General features: G+C 41.6%; 1 protein-coding gene across 1 annotated transcript in view; it reads left to right on the top strand.

Moving 5' to 3' along the window:
• The window catches only part of ARHGEF4 (Rho guanine nucleotide exchange factor 4), a 222,444-nt gene that overhangs the window by 78,349 nt on the left and 124,219 nt on the right, over window positions 1-19,876 (top strand). Inside the window, exons 3-4 of the mRNA XM_074833593.1 lie at window positions 10,518-14,942; window positions 18,920-19,246. Coding sequence (XP_074689694.1) covers window positions 11,349-14,942; window positions 18,920-19,246 — 3,921 coding nt within the window. The 5' untranslated portion in view covers window positions 10,518-11,348. The remainder of the gene's footprint in view (window positions 1-10,517; window positions 14,943-18,919; window positions 19,247-19,876) is intronic.

Below are 19,876 nucleotides of genomic sequence, written 5' to 3'. Positions count from 1 at the left end.
AAGCCATATATCTCATGACTTTGCACTTGACTTCCAACTTCATTGCAGTCCCATACTTGAAAACTGAATTGCTGATCACTGAGGGAACATCAATGGATGTCTTGTGATATATGTGCACGCATACACTTAGGATTTCTTGGACCACTCTTTGTTTTTAATGGAGTCTTTTTTTTTTCCAATAGTTTTCTTCTTCAGAGGAGTTTGCCCTGTCTTTTAAAGTATTTCCTGTCTTTCTACTCCTCTGTTTCAGCATTCCTTGTATAATTTCTCAATGGCACTCAAGAAAACAGAATGACTTCTGAAAAAAAAAAAAAATTGAGTTTAAAATAAGTAAATATGTCTGTGCTGAAGTGTATTCACAAAAAAGTGATTGCAGCAAGCAAGTTTACAGTGGCAGAACACACCACCACAGCATGCTCTGCCTGGTCTTCTAGAGTGGAAATCTCCACTTCTTTCACCAGGAATCCTAAAGGTTCCCACTCAGCAAAGTATTCAAGCATGTCCTTAAACACTCTGAAGGGAAACTAACTGTGACTGCTGTTTTCTTTTAGCAGAGAGTAGCAGGCCAAAATGATCTTTTAAACAAACTTCCACTGGTGGAAGGATGTTAGTACTTGAAGCCCCCTAGCTGCATAGCACAAGAGTCCGGCATGGGCCCTGTCTTTGGAGGAGGATTCACAAAGTTTCTGGATAGGATTTTTGGTCTGTGCAGAGCGGAGTGTTGTTTCTGCCAGCCAGATTCAACTTCATGTAAGTGCATCTGCCTTAGAGAAAGATTAATGGTAAAATTTAGACAGAGGCAGACGTACATTTGCCTATGTGACTCTGAGGCAAGAGCTTTCCTGTGGCCAAGCAAGTTGAATATCCCTTTTAGCACAAAAAGTGTTTTCCCTGAGGCTTAATTCCCTGTTTCATGGGAGCAGTGATGTTACCTGCTCCTATCTTTACACTGTATCTTCAACATGAACATAGTAACTTCTGATTTTTAATTCTGGGGTAGTCCTGAGCTTTACTCTGTTTAAAAAAAATAGAGGAAGGGTGTGAGGGAGAGAGGACCAGTATTGACTTGATATTATAAGGCAAGGAAAATATATCCCCGTTTTCATGAAAAGACAGTCAGAAATCTAACAATGTAAGTTTTCCATGTGTTGAAGGCAGTACAATGAAGCAATATATTCCTTTTTAAATTTGCCAGCAGAGGGAGTATTGCAATGCAACCAACGCAGAGAGTTTCAAAGAGCAGGGAAGTTGCTTAAGTCTGAATTTTAGCTGTTCACGTTCCAAATTTTATTTGACATATTATATTGTTGCATTGACCAAAAAATTACCTTTTATATATTTCAGAAGAGTAACAATATTAATTATTGTTACAGATTAAACTTTAGATTTCAACAGTGACCCTACATGGTGCCTTGGCTAAAACGTGGGATTTGTTTTGGTACAAATAAGCCATCAGTTTTTAATGTACTTATGAGAATAAATCTACAAATATTTTCATAATAGTTGTGTCTGATATTGCATTGATAAAAATGTTTTTTCTGATGCAAACTGCAGTTTGTAAAACTTAATCGAAGAAATAAACCACAAATACAAGATGCAGGGAGTGATCAATTTTTTGGTTTTGTGCAGTCATGTTGTGCAAATGACATATCTTGCGTATTTATCTTCTACTTAACACAGTGAATCTTTATGCCTCTTCACTGCCTTGCTCCTTCATCTGCTTGGGCAGTCCTTATCTGTCTGGAGCTAAAGCAGGACTGAGGAATTTGTTGGTGAGACTCTTGACCTGCAGCACAGTAAGACACTGGAATGCAGCTTGTATTTATTAAAGGGAGTATGTATTTCTCTGCACAAGCTGAGTCTGCCCAGGCACCTCGTCGCAACCTCTAGATGGCACCCAGATTACGCATTGTCACTAGAAACTACTACACCTTGGTCAACATGTTTTATCTTGGCCAACATTTCTGCTAAACTATATGCCGTAGTAGGAGTGTTAATGTCAAAGGAGGGAGATAATGTTTTTGGCTTTGGGCTATAAAAGTGTTTTCATGTTGGAATTGGCTTGTTGAAAGGAATCAGAGAAGCTGTGTGGAGTGCAGCAGGCCCCCTGCTTGGAGCATTTTTCTGCTGATGCAGTCCTGTACTTATCAAGTGTCATGAGACAACATCATGGTGGAGACCCAGATTTACCTCTGGGGCCGGGGTATGGGGCTGTAATGTGGAAGCACTCACTGAACAGAAACAGAGCATGGTCACGCAAGCTGGCAGGAGGGGAAAACGCACTGTGTTTTTGGTAGTTACGATGCTGTTATGATGTTTAGATATTTTACGTGCTGTTTAGATATTTCACATGGTGTTTAGATATTTTACTGATTCTGTGCATTGTTTTGCCATTGGTTCCAATCTCTTCTCCCTCATCTGGCACTACTACCTTGACTGATGGTAGCTGCCAGAGCCTTATGCAATTGCTCACATAGTCCTGCTGATTTTGGAATTGCTTAACCATTTGGAGACTTTCCAGTGAAGGCACTAAATACAACTAGAGCAAGACACTTATGCAGAGGATGTCTGTACGTTGTTTCCTCATGCCACTAGTTGTTAGTGTAGTGCAAGTTCTCACGAATCAACAGAACTGGCTTTGAGATCTTTTTCGGCAAAAAGTAACTGCACTGTTTGGGAACAATAAAAAGCTCATCCATCCCATGCAGAAAAGGGAGATGTGTTGTTTTAGTGACTTCATATATGAATGGTTCTGTATATAAAAATATTATGGCTTAAGGATGGAGTGCCCTGCAAATAGTGCTATTGCTGTATATAGATGATTAGTGAAACAACTGTGTCACCAAACTGCTAAAGGACTTAGTGCCAAAGTTACTTTTGAATGCCTGTACATATCTGCACTGACTGAAGCAAGAACTTCGAGGGGAAGTTCTTCTTTTCTCATCTGTCTGTGAATTTTGTTTCCTCTTGTGCAGTTAAGATGCCAGTGTTTGTGTCCTGCATCAAAAATTGAATGTTTTGCAAGTAAAATGTCAGCATTCAGTGGTTATAGAGCACTTCCCTCACTACCTGCAGAGGGATTCAGTGCCTGTCAAACTGCCATTTGGGCACAGAGCAGAATCAGTCTGAAGGTTCAGAATCACTGATGACAACAGCATCACTTCTCAGCAATCCTTGTCAAGGTGCAGTGTTGCATCTGCTCTTTTATATATTTTACTTTTTATAAACATCTGTAGCAACCTATAATATCCACTGAAATGACAGATAATTCAGAAAAAGTGTTTTACTGCTGAGAAACCAAAGTTCAGTCTGAAGTTAATGTCTCTAAATCTACTTCTTACTCATTAAGTGTAACAAGATTTGTTTTTACAAGGAAGTAGTAGAAAATGAAGGCTTTGCCCATGTGCCCTCTTTTCCTTTTTCATTCCCTTCTCTCCATTATTCATGATGAAGGCAATTAAGAAAAGGACTTGGATAGCTGGATTTGATCAGGAAGATAATTTGAGGCCTTGGGGACATTATGTGGCTATCTTACATGATGTTTTCTTTATAGTTTCTAATCTGAATCTCTGCTGCGTCATTTTTCAAGCCCCAGTAGATCAGTGCAGTATACTCTGGGTAGGTTGCAGCTACTGCTTTGTAGACTACACTGTCACCTCCTGTGAGCCCTTTCCCAATGGTAGCTTTTTTGAGGGGTGGTTGTGTCACCATTAATTTAAGAGCCTTTCCCAAGCTCTGTGCTTCTGTATTATGTGAACCCTGAAAAACACAACTCTGGGCATGTGGGAGGGCTCTCCCAAAGAATTTTATATTTTCCCTTCAAAGAATAAAACTTTATATGTGAATTCATTTGCCACACAAAGTTACCCTGAGCTAGGCCTGTGACTCTTTATACCATGTATAATCCAACCTCTGACTGGCATCCAATTTGGTTTAAGGATTTCTGGACATGCTTTGCATTTATTTAAGTATGGAAGAGAGTAGGTAAGTTGAAACCATTAGTTCTGAGTTCGTATCTTTTCCACAAATGTGTTTGAAGGGCTTTTTCTTTATAGCTCTGTGGTGACTGAGGTAGTGTGACTGGTTCCCCAGGATGGCAGCTGTGCTCCATTGTTGCCATGAATCACTTTTGAACTCTGTGACAGAACTTCTTGTGAAGGGAACACTTCTTGTGCTGTGTTTGCCTTAAATCTAGGAACATAAGTTAGTTCATGAAAAGCCATTTGTGTGACTGTTCTTCTGGGAAGACTTAACAGTCTTAGATCTTCCCAGGTACTTCCAACCTGGCAAACATTCAAGTTTCTAGAAGTACCGTTACCTTAGGCAACCTTCGCCTTCCCAACTGGAGAGACCAAGGCTTAGTAGGACCTTGGAGCTGGACTCCTCTCTCTCTCTCCAAGACTGTCCCTTTCGGAGCAGAGGTCTATCAAAGGTGCAGAAGGAGAAGCTGGGTATTTCAAATGCTGTTTCTGCCCTGTGACTGAATATACCTTTGGTTTTAACTCTGTGCCCTCAATTCAGGCTATCCATAATCACTATAACAGTTCTATGACCAGCATTTTTCAAACCTGTCACCTAAGGGTATGTCACCTAAGTGCCTACTTGGATGTAGAAAAAGCTCAGCTTTTCACAGTTCTTATTACACAGAGGGTGGAAGAATTTCATGCTACCACATTAGAGTGCCTCAAATATTAACTGTTTAGCTATCATGAAGATTCAAGAATTTCATACCCACACTATCCCTGGGAAGCCAAGGAGAGCTACAGAGACTCACAGTCTTTTTGGTAATTCCATTCAGCTTATTATTACAAAATATAAAACACAAACCAATACAAGTAACCCTATGTGTTGGTTTGCGTGTGGCGGAGTTTTGGTAGCAGGGGAGGGGCTACGACAGTTGTTCCTGGGGGACGCTTCTTGAAGCTCCCCCAGCTCCAAGTCACACCCACCGCTGGCCAAGGCTGAGCCAATTGGCAACGGTAGCCGCACCTCTGTGATAACATATTTAAGAAGGGGAACTTGAGAGAAGGAGGAGTTGTGAAGGAAATACTTCTGCAAACACTGAGGTCAGTTGAAGAAAAGAGGAGGAGGAAGGAAGGTGCGTTGGAGCAGAGACCCCCCTGCAGCCTGTGGTGAGAGGACAGGCTGTGCCCTGCACCCATGGAGGTCACCGGGAGAGCAGATGCCAACCTGCAGCCCGTGGGGGACCCCACACTGGAGCAGGGGGCTGTGACCAAAGAAGGCCGGGACTCTGAGGGCAGCCCACGTTGGAGCAGTCTGGTGCTGGGAGGGCTGCACCCCATGGCGGGGACCCATGGTGGAACAGTTAGTGAAGAATTGCAGCTCTGTGGGAAGGACTCAGGTGGGAAAAGTCTGTGGAAGACTGTCTCCCATGGGAGGGACCCCACGCTGGAGCAGGGGAAGAGTGTGAGGAGTCCTTCCCCTGAGGAGGAAGGAGCAGCAGAAACAACGGGTGGTGAACTGACCACAATCCCCATCTCCCTGTGCTGCTGGGGGGGCTGGAAGTAGAGAAATCAAGAGCAAAGCTGAGCCTGGGAAGAAGGGAGGGGTGGGGGGAAGGTGTTTTTAAGATGTGGTTGTATTTCTCACTGTCCTATTCTGTTTGATTGGTGGTGGTGAAATTAAATTGATGTTCTTTTTCTTCCCCAATCGAGTCTGTCTTTTGCCTGTGACCATAATGGGTGACTCATCCCTCCCCGTCCTTGTCTCAATCCCAGCCTTTGGTTTTATTTTCTCCTCCCCATTCCTGAGGGGGAAGGAGTCAGCGAGCAGCTACTGGTGCTCAGTTGCCATCTGGGCTTAAACCACGATACCCTAGATAACATAACAACTGAATTCTGAAGCAGCCATATTAACAATCCTATATTGCCAGTAAAGTGGCCAGTTTCATCCACTAGTTTTGTCTGTCTTTCTCTCTCTGCTCCCTCTTTTTAAGTGGCTGTATTAGTGTTGCTCTTCTCAAAGACAGTAATGGAGAGAGAACATGTAGATGACCCCAACAGAGAGTACTGAAGTAGGCACAGCCGAATCCCCAGTGCCCTGAGGTCACCTATACTTACATCAGCAGGAGTTATGAGTATATGGCACTCTGCAGAATGAGACCTGTTGTAAATGCTGCCCTCACGCCTACCCTGGGAATTACACATTTCCGTTACCTGATGAGCAGGGCTGAGGCCCACTGAACAGAGATGACAGCTGGCTTGCTCTCACCTCTGTTAATGGAAACTGCATTTTAGTCTCATCACACTTCAAGACACTGGCCTGTGCCTTTCAGTCAAACAAGGTGTAAACAGAGATTTATGAAATGTATATTAGTAACAACTCAAAAGTTGTTGTTACCATCACCTATGGAGAAAACGTTGTCTGAATCCTTTGAAATATCAACTGAAAATGCCTTCATGTTGTCTTGAGTTTAGGGAAAAATTGTGCTGATATTTCTTGAGCTGTCAATGAGGTAGTAACTAGGGGAAGTTAGTGGGAAGTCAGGCTTGCTTAGAGAACTTGCATTCAAAGTTGTCCTGGTTTTGGCTGGGATAGAGTTAATTTTCTTCCTAGAGCTAGTATAGTGCTGTGTTTTGGATTTAGGATGAGAATAATGCTCATAACATTGAGTGATGTTTTAGTTGTTGCTGAGCAGTGCTTGCACTAAGTCAAGGACTTTTCAGCTTCTTATCCTCCCTGCCAGTGAGGTGGCCAGGGGTGCACAAGAAGCTGGGAGGGGACACAGCTGGGACAGCTGTCCCCAGCTGGCCAAAGGGATATCCCAGACCATACGGCGTCATGCTGAACGATGAAACTGCAGGGAGTTGACTGGGAGGTCATGGCCCACTGCTTGGGGACTGGCTGGGCATCGGTCAGCGGGTGGTGAGCAGTTGCATTGTGCATCACTTGTTTTGTGTATTCTTTTATCATTATTATTTTTCCCTTCCTTTTCTGTCCTATTAAACTCTCTTTATCTCAACCCACAAGTTTTACTTTTTTTCCCGGTTCACTCCCCCATCCCACTGTGGGGGAGTGAGCGAACGGCTGTGTGGTGTTTAATGCCTGCGGGGTTAAACCACAACAAAAGTAAAAGCAAAGACCATATATGTGGTCAGATTCCTTTTTGTGGTTGTGAGATTTAAGAATAAAATCCTTCTTAAAAGACTAGGTGAAGTAACACAATTGTTTGTTTAACCTACCAATTGTTAGGCAGAGAAAATGAAGGAAATACAATATCCAAGAAGCTCATAATTGTTGCAATACACTATTGTAAGTGTGAGAAAATGATGCAAATACAGAATCTAATCTAGAGGAAAAATGATACACGGTTTCCCCACCAAATAAAAAATTTTCACAAGTCAGGAGTGGCTGGGCCCATGGGAGCAGATGTCACGTATAAGTCTTGTCAGTCCTCAGTGAGAGGGCAACTTGGGTGCAAGGTATCTTGTTATGGAGATAGAGTTCTTCACACATTGAAGTCACAAGTTTTATTTCTCTGGTGACTTTAGGTTGACATGAATATATATGGCTGCATCCAATGATAGCAAGACAGATCAGTAACTTCAATTTCATACTATTTTCTTGTGGCACACTTCAGAGGTAGTGAAAGAGAAAAGCAGGCAGGGGGAGCTTTGCTTTGATTTGTCTATTGTCTGTGAAGTGCAAACAGCTTTATTTCAGAAGTAGTTTCTTTCCTATTTATTCCAGGCTCTTGTCTTCCAACTGTTTATCTGCTTTGAGATGGAAGAGATGTATAAACATACAACTCTGTCCATGGGTGCTGAGGGTTTTCTCAAGAACCCTTCCCAGGAAGGAGCTGTAATTTGACTTTTTAAATTCTCAATGTAATCTCATGGAAAGTAAAGACATGAGGACTGTTGTCTAATCAGCAGCCTAGCTGAGGATCACTGCTACATGTCTACTCAGTTCTCAAGCCCATGATTGTCTGTGTTGAGAAGACAGGGCTACATCAAAGGACCTGCCCATTTTAAACTTTCCCCCTTCTGCTCCAACTGAGTCCTTCAGACTCAATTTTTACAGAAAAAAACAGTAAAACACAAAGAGAAGTAGTCCTATAAATCCTAACAAAATACACACACTATGGGTTGGGAGGAAATTAAACTAAAAATTTAATTAAACATTTAATTTAGAAATTAAACAGGTGGTCAGAGCAGAGGCCTAGCCTCTCAGAGGCACTGAGAAGTCAAAGACTCATAGAACCAGAAAGTAAAAATGGCACAATCTGCATGTTGTTTGCCCTGTTAGGACTTCTTCCCTGGTCACCATGGGATGTTCAGTGAGCTCATGAATTTCAGGTTTACTAGAGGTCAGCTCTAGGCCTCCCTTGTCTGTTAGGCAGAGGGCTTTGATAGATGTAGCAGGAGTTGAAGCTGCTATGTTCTCTCCCTCCTCAGGGGAACTCCATCCCAGGGTACATTGGGTGGAGTAGGCCCCACCAGGCTGATCCTGACACCAGCTCTTCCCCTTAGCAGCACTGGGGACACATGTTCAGTCCTGGGCACAGTCCAGGAATGGTGGTTGAGACTGATTGGTGCCCTTCATACCTAGAATTTGTTTTCTCATTTCCCACAAGGTATGGAGGCAATTGTGCGGCCTCTGCTACTGCTTTAATTGCATAATTTTGGATAATATCCATTAAAGAAAAATAATGAATTTAGGAGGGGTCATAGTATGAATATTCTGATGTAGCTAATGTTTGGAATGATAGATGGACTGTGAGGGATCTCTGCCCTAATTTTTTTGTAATTTAATTCATAATTATCCTTGGGGACAGTTGGGCATCTTCATTACTTTGTTCCTACTTGCCTGAACAGTTTTTATCTTAGTTTATTGCCATCTGTAAATTTGTGTTCAGAACACTGTTGAAGAGGCAGTGCTGTTACTGCTGAACAGCTGCTGCTATACTCACTGCTGTGAGCCAACTGCTCACAGTTTATGCTGCTTGATCATTATGTGAAACGCTAGTCTGTGCTGCTTTAATGCTGGTCATTTCTGTCCTGGTGATAGTGGGATTTGTCATTATTAAAGGATCTCAATTACATGTATCACTGATTGCACGCAACAAAGGACACGTTGCTCTGCTGGTTACGTGACTCATGTTGCCATTTTAGTGCAATTTGGTCAGTTTTAACGGTGTGAAAGTGATTTTTGGAATTGGTTTGAAGCACTGAATCCTCCTTCTCCTCCATTCAATTTGCATTTTCCTTCTTCTGTCAAGAAGAAATACCAATCTTATTGAGACTCCCTTTTGGAAATAACCCCAATGCCTTCCTTTTTTCCGATGTACACTCTATGTTTTAGAGTCTAGAATCAGAAACTCTGTGACATACCTTTTGATGTGATTTGCAATTTGGCTTCCTGTATGAGGACTCACACTTCCTCTGTGACACAGCACTCTGGTGACACGCAGCTCAGGCTGAGTGACCTTGTATTCTAGTTTAATGGCTGCCATGCGCTTGTGGTTTGGTTTTTGGGTTTTTTTACAAATGTCTTTCATTGTTTATTATCTCTGGTTTTAGATTTTGAAATGTGCTGATCATTCTAGTGATGGCTGTTATCAAAACCTGGTTAAAGAGGCATCCAGCATTAGGGTTAAAGGCTGCCATTTATATTTATGTAGCTTCTCATTCTAGATATTAATGGACTGAGGCTGGAATCAGCTAAATAGCTTTGCTGGGTACATTTCTAGAATTTCTGACAATAGCTGTACCTGAAGCTGACAGACGACAAGTACTATTTTTACCTCAGGAAAGCTTGCTGTGATTTCATTTTCTACTTTAAACTCAAGAAATATCCAGACTTCTTTCTGATGGTTAAAGAAAATAAGACTGAGACTCTGTCAGGGTAACTGTCTGGGACAAAGACATTTCCTAATCTTGACAATGTGGTTTTGATCTTTCTGCTCTCAGCCACTGACTTGGATGTGCTCTGATAACTGATATGTGTAGTGCTCCTGGTACAAGCCTTCTGGAAAATGAGATCAAAGACTTCTTTCACCTTTGACTCAGGCTTTGGTATGGGTACTATCCAGTTATTCAAGTGCAAAACTGTTCTGCATGTATTCATATCACATTTCTGTAATTTGGATAGTAACAATTACTTCTCAGGTTTATCTCATAAACCTCCTCCTCAGATATGAAGATGGATTCATTAGAATTTTTAGATCTACTGGCAAGGGATGATATCCATTTGACTTATTTGAATGTGAAATGTGTCTTGGTATTGGGCTATGAAAGACATGGCCAAAAGTCAAATTTTGGCCGCTGCATAATTACATATTAAAATGAAAAAAATATTAATTAAAACCATTAAGAAACAGAAAGGAAGAAATAGAAAGACCTCAGGTCCATCAATAAGTGAAATATCAAGTATAACTTCCAAAGACATTAGTGTGTATTAAATTGTGTTCCTAAGTCCCTTTTCTAATAATAATTCATGCTGCCCTGCTGCTGAGGGAAATCATTGCTAAGTCATTCTTTTCTGTTTATCTACAGACCCCAGAGCCAGTGGAAAACTACATCAGTGAAGGAGAGTTTGAAGATGATCTGAGTTCTTCTACCCCAAGCACAATAGAGCTGGAGATACGTGGATCCAGCCAAGAAACAGATGAAGATTATTTTGAGACCCTGTCACATCAGAGTGGATCTTTGTCAGATGTAAAAACTGAGCCGTATGAGAGTGCATCAGACACAGAATCTGTTTCCAGTGATGTAACTGGGGAAACTTGCTTGGATTCAAACTGCCTTTTTACTGAAAAAAAAAATTTGTGCTGTACTCTTCCTAAAGCAAAGGCAGAAACACCCCTCCATGAATTTAAGTGCTCAAGGCAACCAGAATTTACCCAGCAGGTGCAGTTAGAAGTGTCCTCCAACATAAAAGCAGCACCAAGCAAAACTGAATTGTGCATACAATCTGTGAAGTCAGAAGGTGAAGAGCTGGGTGATGAAGAGCTAACATTAACTAGAGATATTTCCAACTCAGAGAACCAAGTCAATGAAGAAGGCATTATATCACAGACAAATAGAAAGTTTGTATCCATATTGCAAAATAAAGTGGAGTTTGAAAGCAGTGAAGCACAGTCCTGTACCAACTCAGTACCTACAGAAGATGATGTTACAAGACAGAAGGAACATCCTGCAGTATTAAGCATTGCTTGTTTCAAAGCAAACTCAGAAAGTTGTTTGATTTTTCCTGAGGTACCGCAATTTTCCTTCCGGTCAGATGCAGCATCAAGCTGTAGTTTGCCAAATCTTCTTTTTGAAACAGATGGACCTAACAGTAAAAGTTACACTGAGACATCTGACCGTAAGTGTGAATTAGATTCTATGTCCAGTATAAAATGCAGCAGGAGAAACTCAGTTGACAGTGAGGAAACTACAGGTAAAAGGATAAAACATGGAAGTATAGAGACCATGTTGACATCAGATTCATTCTTTTACCAGAGTTGCTTCAAACCAGAATTTCAGCCACCGCTCACAAGGTCAGAGATTACAGAAAGTAAAACATGGCATAGTGTACCTGAAAATATCAGTGCTCAAAGCAAGACAGAATATGTCTGTCATCTGACAGACAAATTTAGATGGTCATGTTCCAGAATACATCTTCAAGAGCTGGATTTTGAATACACTTGGAAAAACTTAGGAAGGGTACCTGTAAGACCTGAAAAGGCAATAAAAATAGAGGGCAAATTTGGCATACAAAGATCTCTTCTTAATACTGATATAGGCTCAATTGAGTGTCAGCTTTCTCAACCAGCAGGCTCTTCCCAGTGCGTTGATTATTATTTGCACTCTAAATCAGAGACGTGTGGCCTTAGCCCAGAAGCAGCAGGTACAGGTGCTGATAGCTTATCTTTCACGCAGATTGATGCTTGTGAGTATAATCCAAAACAAAAGGAGACTTCATTTGCCCTGAACTGTGAGCCAGTGATCATAAATACTGAACAACTTATAACAAGTGACCAGTACAAAGCTGAAAGAGATCTGGAAGCAGACAAATTCCCTTGTGATACTGATATTGAATCTGGCATTGCTGACACTGACAACCTAGCAGTTTGTCATGTAGGTTCTCCTGGTGTTGTGGAAAACAGAGATTGTGATTGTTCTGTAAACTGTGTTTCCACTGGTAGAATACAACAGAAAAGTTTGAAGGAGAATGGCCTTGAATCTGAACTGTCAGGTATGGAGATCATGGTAGGGGAAAGATGTGTAGATGATTCTTCTAACCTTGACTTCAGTTGGAAAATCCTGGGAACCACATTGCAACCAGGTGGCAGTAACACTGGGGCAGAGCACGAAGAGTCAATGCAGCAAAACACAAGTTGCAAAACTGGTGCCTTAAGGAGTGACTCTGAGCTAGTAACAAATGAACATCCTACTCATAAAGGACAGAATGAAGACAGTGTCTTTGCTGTTGAAATCACTCCCAGATCAGATTATATAAGCCAGAGAAGGCATTTAATGACTCTTCCGGAGTTAAAGCCTGCCCTAATTATAGTATCTGTAGAGCAGAAAGGGTTACAGTCCAAGACACTGAATGATAACCTTCCTACTGAAGTGGTAACTGGAACATTGAGAGATGTAGTGAGCAAGGATTTCATGTCTCCTCATACTGTCAGCAAAGCTCATGATGAGCCAGAGAGAGTTCTGAGTGAAATCTGTAGCTGTGAAGAACAAATTCTGGCCACCCACCCTATTCCTTGTAATGCAGAAGTACTCCCTGGTAGGGATAGAGCTGAAGGAAAACCAGAAGTTTCACAAGAGAAAACAGATAAAACAGATGCAGTTTCATCCTTAGGTTTCACCTGTAGTAATTCCACAGTAACAAGTGAAAAAGTGGAAATCAGGAGTGTTACTGTACCACTGGGCAATGACATACTTATTGCAGAAAGTCAGGCAGATCCATGTGAAGAAGCGCTTGTAAAATCACATAGCAGAAGTGGTGTTATGATCTCTGAGAAAGAGCCCTGCAGAACAGAGACTGGCTTTGAATTAGAGACAGAACAGTTCAGAAAGTCATGGGCTGAAACAAGAGATGACCAGGTATCTAAGGAAAAAGAATTCAAAGCACATCAAGGCAGAGAGGAAGGCTTCTATATAGCTAATGCAGTAACACTGGAAACATGCAGTGTAAGCAATTTGTGTCAGGGAGATGGTGCTGATGTTGATCTTCAAGGGCCCAGCATCACCTCTGAACAAGCAGTAGGCAGGCAAGGAAGTGAAGGCTGTAGTGGTTCAAAGGAACAACTAGGTACTTGTGAAGAACTTTCTCCTAGCGAGGGAAAGGAAGGCTCTCCTGCAGAAGACACAGCTAGCCCTAGCAAAGACAGTACACTGAATCTAGACGTGTTTGATGTCTTTAACGATTCTGTGAAAAGGGAGACCCATAACACTTGCATGCTGGGTCTAGATAATATAAGTACCGGCAGCATTAACAGTGAGGAAATGGATGAGAACTCATTCCACATCCTGGGAAGTAACAGCAGTCTCTATAAAGCTGTGCAAAAGCCAACAAAGAATGGGAATAGTGGGAAAGCTTCCAGGTTTTTAGTATTCTCAAAAATGACGTCTTTCAGGAAAACTAAGCCTGCCACAGCAGAAAATCAGGGAAGTAGCAGCTTCTTTGGCAGCAAGGCAAAGACTGAAGAACTGGATGCTGGAAAAGAGGATGAGGACACTGAAAGTTTACAGTCTTTCAAAAGTTGTTCATCTGGTTCAGCCTTCCACAGGAAGGAAAGCTACACCTCTGAGTACTCTGATGACGATGATTTATTCTATGAGAGACCTGCAGGATTATTCAACAGAATGAGTCTGAGGAAGGCTTCTGGCTCTGGTCGGATACTGATGGAAGATACAGATTCAAATTCAACTTCTCCCACACTGTCTGCTGTCAAATATGCAGATCAACAAGTTTCAGGTTCATCTGAAAACAATGACAGTGAACCTGTGGAATACTCTGGGATTAGAAAATCATTCCCTGAAAATGAATACAAAAGAAACAAAAACCCTGAAGGTAAGAAGTTCAGGACAAGGTTGGCCTTGGCACACAAATCCCTTTCAAGCTTTTTTGAATCCAGATCTCCAGAAAAGGAAAATACTGAGCAAAGCTCAAGAGTATCACTGAAAAATGAAAAGGAGAAAGCCAAACTTCGCCAGAGCACCTGGAAAGCTTTTCTAAAAAGCAAGGAGGCAGATGGACTAAAAAGGCCTGTGTTAGCAAGTTTATCACCAACACAGGATAGTCTTAATGCAACTAGTGGCCATGTAATGAGAACAACATCAATAGAGCGACAGGATAGTTCCAATGGACACACATTTTTTAAAACAGAAACAGCTAATGGCTCCTCAGCAGATAGCAACTATTTTGACGCCTCTGTGGAGCCTGTTGATGTCTCTTCACCTGCAGGTATGTGGAGAAAACGAATACAGTCCCACGACTTGGGCACCAGATACTCACAGAGTTCAGACTGTGATGAACAACAGGAGGCTCTGAGCAACTCTTTAAATACTTCTCTAGAGGAATACTGGATGAAATCTCGATTTAGTCCCACTGACTTGCAGTTGCCATTTAGTCAGTCAAGTCCATCATGTCCCCAGCTCTCAAATTCTGATGGTAAAGACATGCCTTGTAGGCCCATGAGTCCTAAACCGCAGAGTCCACGACCCACTTCTCAACACAAGAGCTTCCGTTATCCTGGAAGAATATGTGCCACATCAATGATCTCTCTTGGGAACAGCTCTGCAGTTGAAAACAATCTGGAGGCTCCTGAGAGACCAAAGACACTGAAACCCAGAGGTAGTCTCTTACTTTCTGTACACTCGTTGGACAATGAATACCAGAGGGATGACAGTGGCATAAGCAGTCAATCCCAGATCAGCTTAAACACAGCTTCTTCCATTAGTGACATGTTCCGAGATGAGGTGAGTTGTTCTCTGGGAATGATCAGGTGGTGGTTTAGTTTGCAAAGTCTTTTGTTTTAATATGGTTTAGAAATTCCAGTAAATGGTTTAATGGCCTAATGAACACATTGGTTAGATGGGTGCATAAATATTCCTCTTTGTCTAAGAGGTAGCACTACTCCTGTTTCTGTTCAAGACTATACGAATTGATGCACTCTTTAAGGGAGGATTTATCACAAATTTCTAAAGGAATGGAGTCATCACAACAGTGCTAATGAATAATATGCCTCAGACAGATTACACAGACGTGACCCTGTGTTCAATTCCAGTTTTTAGCTGAGTCTTACACCTCTTAAGATAAGGCAGAATTAAGACTTGTAACTGGTGTATAGTAAATAAGTTTCTCGAAGTGAAAGGCAACTTAGAAATCATTTCCCATTGCTAGCAGTTGCTTTTAAGAAGTAGAATCTTTTTCTTTAGACAATGAGTAGCTGTCTTCCAAAGTACCATGAGTCTGTTGCAGACACCCTAACTACTCTTTGATTCCCACTAGGAGTCCTTTTCTGCCTTTTCTACAGCAAACAGAAAAAAACCCCATGGACTCAGGGTATCCTTTTGATCTTGTACTGTATTCTAATTCCAGTAACACATTAATTTCCTTGTGCTAGACTGGATCTCACAGAAAAGATTGTATCTTCAATAGGAATTTCTTGATTGGGTGAGGCCTTTAAAAGAAGAGACTTCCTTTGTCAGTAGACTTCTAATCCTGGAGAGGATTTCCCAGATTGTAAGTGGCTGGGAGTTTAGGAGTTGCTTTCGGTGGCTAAGCACAAACCACCGGCATGATGAGATTAATCTGTTAGCTGAGATCCCAGAACATGGCTTGATCATGTTACTTTTTCAGTACTGCTGATGATGATTCTTGAAATTAAGAAATTGGAAAAATAATTTTATTGCACAGATTTTTAAAAGTGGCACTTGTGACAGGGTATGAGATTCTGCATACCCCAAGCAGACATTTTTCAGAGAGTTCATGAATCTGGAACTGCAGCTGAGAGCTGGTTGTGTCCAACTCAGATCAGCCCTTGCACAGCTTTTGCTGCTGCTGCTGCCTTTTGTCTTTCACATCCCAGGTTATATTAAAGTTTTAACATACTTTCCAAAATGGTCTTAGCCTACCCTTTCTCCCTAATTTTTTTAATAGAAACCCACAATTTTTTGTGTAGAAATAAAAAAGGTTTGTTGGAACAGACCTTGTCAGATCATCTAATCCCACCTCCTCTTCAGACAGGACTAGTGGCAACACCAGACAGACAAAACCATGACATTGTCTTGAAAACCTCCATTGCTGGAGATTTCACCACCAGTCTGGGAAACACGTTCTCAAGGAAAATTTGTTTCCTAATGCCCAACCAGAACTTTCCAAGCTACAATTTCTGATCATTGTCTTGTGGCATTCTCTGGCACTACTGAGAAGAGATTGGATCCATCATCCATGTAACTACAAAGTTGTTGGAGACTGCTCTTATATTGCCTTTAGTGCCCTCTTATTAGCTTGAATAAACCCAGTTCCCTCAACCTCTCCTCACATATTCCCAATGAAAGTTTTTTGGTTGATTGGTTTGGGTTTTTTAACTAATGCTGTCTGGAATCTAAAGAAGCATGTGGGTGGCAGTTTGAGAAGTGAGGGCTGTAGTACTGGAACTGCTCTGGCCAGAAGGGGAAGAGAATTTGCTTCATTCCCTTCTGTGCTCAGCTTTAATTGAAAATCTTTTTTCATGGACATCAACTTAACTTACAAACTTAATACTGGACACCACATTCTAAACAAGAGAGTGCAGTGTTACACCAGCCTAGGAAAATGCAAGATACTTGGACTATACACACTTTCAACAGATGAAGCCTCTCAGAGGATGAATAAAATCATTGACCTGTAAACGATAACCCAAAAGAGCATCTAGAAAAGAGTGGAGAGATGAGGCATGTGTAAAGCCTTAAATAGGCAAGCCCACATCCTATAATGTAACCATTAGGAGCAAATGAATAATTATTTAAATTGAATGCTAGATTAAATAATTTAAAGAAAACCATGAAAAATTTAAATCGCATCTAAGCCATATAAAACCAGTTTATTTTTCCTGATTCTTCAGGAGGCTGCAGAGTATGATATCTGAAATTGAATAAATGCAGCTGTAGCCTAGAAATTAGTGTAAATGTCCCAGCTTTCAGGACACAACATCTAATCTACTAAAGCAGATAGGGCTTTTATTTATTTCCATTTTCATGATACTGTGAAATGAAGTAGAACTGCACCCTGGATTTTGTAAATGAAATTGTTTTTTCAGGATTCTCTGAAAATACAACAGATGTTGGGCAAAGTATTTTTGCTGTGTTAAGTCTTCCCAACATAATTATAATCTAAACACTAACAATGGTCTTCCTTATGTATGTTGCTAAGGAAGAAGATCATAAAATTAAGGTTAAGGCTGGATTTGAAGAAAAGTCCTTTTCTGTTCTATATCAGTAAAGACATTATTACAAAACAAATGCATAATTGTGAAGTTCCTTGAGCTCACTTCCCAGTGTGCCCTCCACTATGGGGATATGTATATATTTCCCCAAGCTCCCAGCCAGGTATTTTACCAGTGGTATCAGCTTTATCTGTGTTATAGTGCTGTACCAAACTGCACCAGATCAGCTTGCCCCCGGTGCTGCTGGCTACCACACTGGTAAGTAACCTTTCTTGGCCTGATGAAGGGCAGACCATTACGTGGTAATGGTTAACATTCTCCAAGTTACATACAGGACAAGGGTTTTATGCTGAAAAGACAGAACAATTACCAGTTTGCTCATATGTCAGGGCCTTAATTACATGTTTAATTAATCTGTTTGTGGCATGATTTTACTTTCATAATTGTGTTACCCAGCAGGCAAGAGTGAATTGTCCTAATATGTCCCATGTTTGGAATCTCTGCAAGTTCTCCTCCTCACTCCTCTCTAATATGATGGGGTTTGGCACAGAATACCAGCAGGATACACTTTCCTTTTTCATAGCATCTAGTAGATAAGAAACATTTCTAGACTGCAGCATCTCCTACCAGTGGCAAAGAAGACTTGATCTGGAATTCTTGGTTAATTGAGAGTAGATAGAAAGTGCCTGCAGTAGTTTAAGGGTTGTTGTATTTGGGTTCTTCAAATGAACTGTGAAGAAACTGGAGAGATACTGTTGTCAGGCCATAACATTTTCTTGGCATGAAAAGAGACTCCTGAGATCATACATTCCTCAGTGGTGTTATCTCCCACCTTAAATATTATTGATTCTAACACTGATGCTACCTAGAGTAGTAGTTAGATGCCTCAGGGCACGCTTGATTTCAAGTTGTTCCAGTACCAAAGCTGTAATTTTGTGCAACCACTCATTAAAAGCAAATGAGAGTGAAGTGCAAAGCTGTGCAATTCCTTGCTCTCAGCCCAACATCAAGCAAATAAAATGGATGGTGTAAAGAGCACATCAGGAAGCACAGGGCTTACTATATCAGACCTGCAGGCATCTAGGAAGCCTTTTCACATTGTATAACTGAAGTACAGTTGGAAAAGCACAGACAGATAAGACTGGTCATTATTCTATGTTCAGAGACACTGTCTGTCTTTGTAAATAATAACATACAGACAGAGTGACCTAAATCCCAGTAGTAAGGTTACTGTAATATGCCATCTAGAATGTGGGTGAAGAGGGCATTGCCCTGTGCCCAGGGACTGTATATTGCACTCTCAAAGGATAGCAGAGCTGGTGCTTCAGGGTGGAGTACCCTATGAGGGAGAAGGCTGAGTGAGTAGACAGGCTAGTTTCAGCCAGCCAGTACTTGGGAAAGCATTTTCTTCTGACTAGTTCTCAGGCTAGATAACTGAGCTTTGCCATATTCTGTTCAAACTGATTTGAAGCAAACGCAGTTTCCAGCCAACAAACCCTGTGTTTTCACCTGCCGTTTGTAAAACAGGAGTCTAAACAGCAATGTCAAACACCACCTGAAAAGAGGTCAAATGAGAAATGGGTTCCCCATCGCAAAAGGAGGCCCCCCCAGGTTCCACCATCCCCACGCCCTATCTCCACTCTTGAGAACAAAGCCTGGAGGCTTTCCTTCCTTGCTCCAGATGGAAAAGCCAAGGAGATTCAAGAGAGGAGGAGGAAGAGACCTAAACCTCTCTATAGGTGCTTCAGCTTCGATGATGTTTGGATGGAGAGGAACCAAAAAAGGAAGCTAGAGAAGGAGACACAGTCAGAGAGAGGGATTCAATTGCAACACCTCCCAGAGGACCAGTTAAAAGTAAGAAACTATACAACGTCCTCCTCATTCTCTGGCACTGTCTTCCTCTCTGCTCCAGCTGCTTGTTTCTACTGTTATCCTGTCCTTGCACTTTGTCTGGTACCAGTTCTGTCTGCTTTTCTTTGGGCCCGGTAGTCCGCAGAGACTGATTAAACACTAAACTGATCTATAAGTGATGATCTCTAAAGGTGGTGGGTTTTTAGTCACTGTAAGTGAGCAGTTCTTGCCATGTGGGACAATAGGATGCAAGAACATCAGATTGCTCTGTGAGCTGCAAGTTAGGGAGGGCAGGGAGCAAATCAAAGTTACCTTAAATCAATATGAATTAAACTGATGAAATCTCATTCTGTGCCCTGTGGCATTGTTGTATAACTTTAACAAGGGACTTCTAAATTAGACTTCCCTTGTATCTGAGGCCAACTCCACACTTCCTACTGAGGCATATTCCTGCTGTGAAGTGCTCGAGAGAACATTGCCATTGGAGTTTTAGCTATTGAGTATTCTCCTCTCCACCGGGGAAGACTTTTAGATCAGCATTATGATTGCTTGTGACAAACTTTGTGGCTGTGGTGACTCACACTGATGGCATCTGTTACTCTTGGATCCAGAGCTAAGGTCTGTTCCCTTCAG

This window comes from Strix aluco, chromosome 9, assembly GCF_031877795.1.
Source record: "Strix aluco isolate bStrAlu1 chromosome 9, bStrAlu1.hap1, whole genome shotgun sequence".
NCBI classification, from domain to species: domain Eukaryota; kingdom Metazoa; phylum Chordata; class Aves; order Strigiformes; family Strigidae; genus Strix; species Strix aluco.
This window is presented reverse-complemented; position numbering and strand designations above follow the sequence as displayed.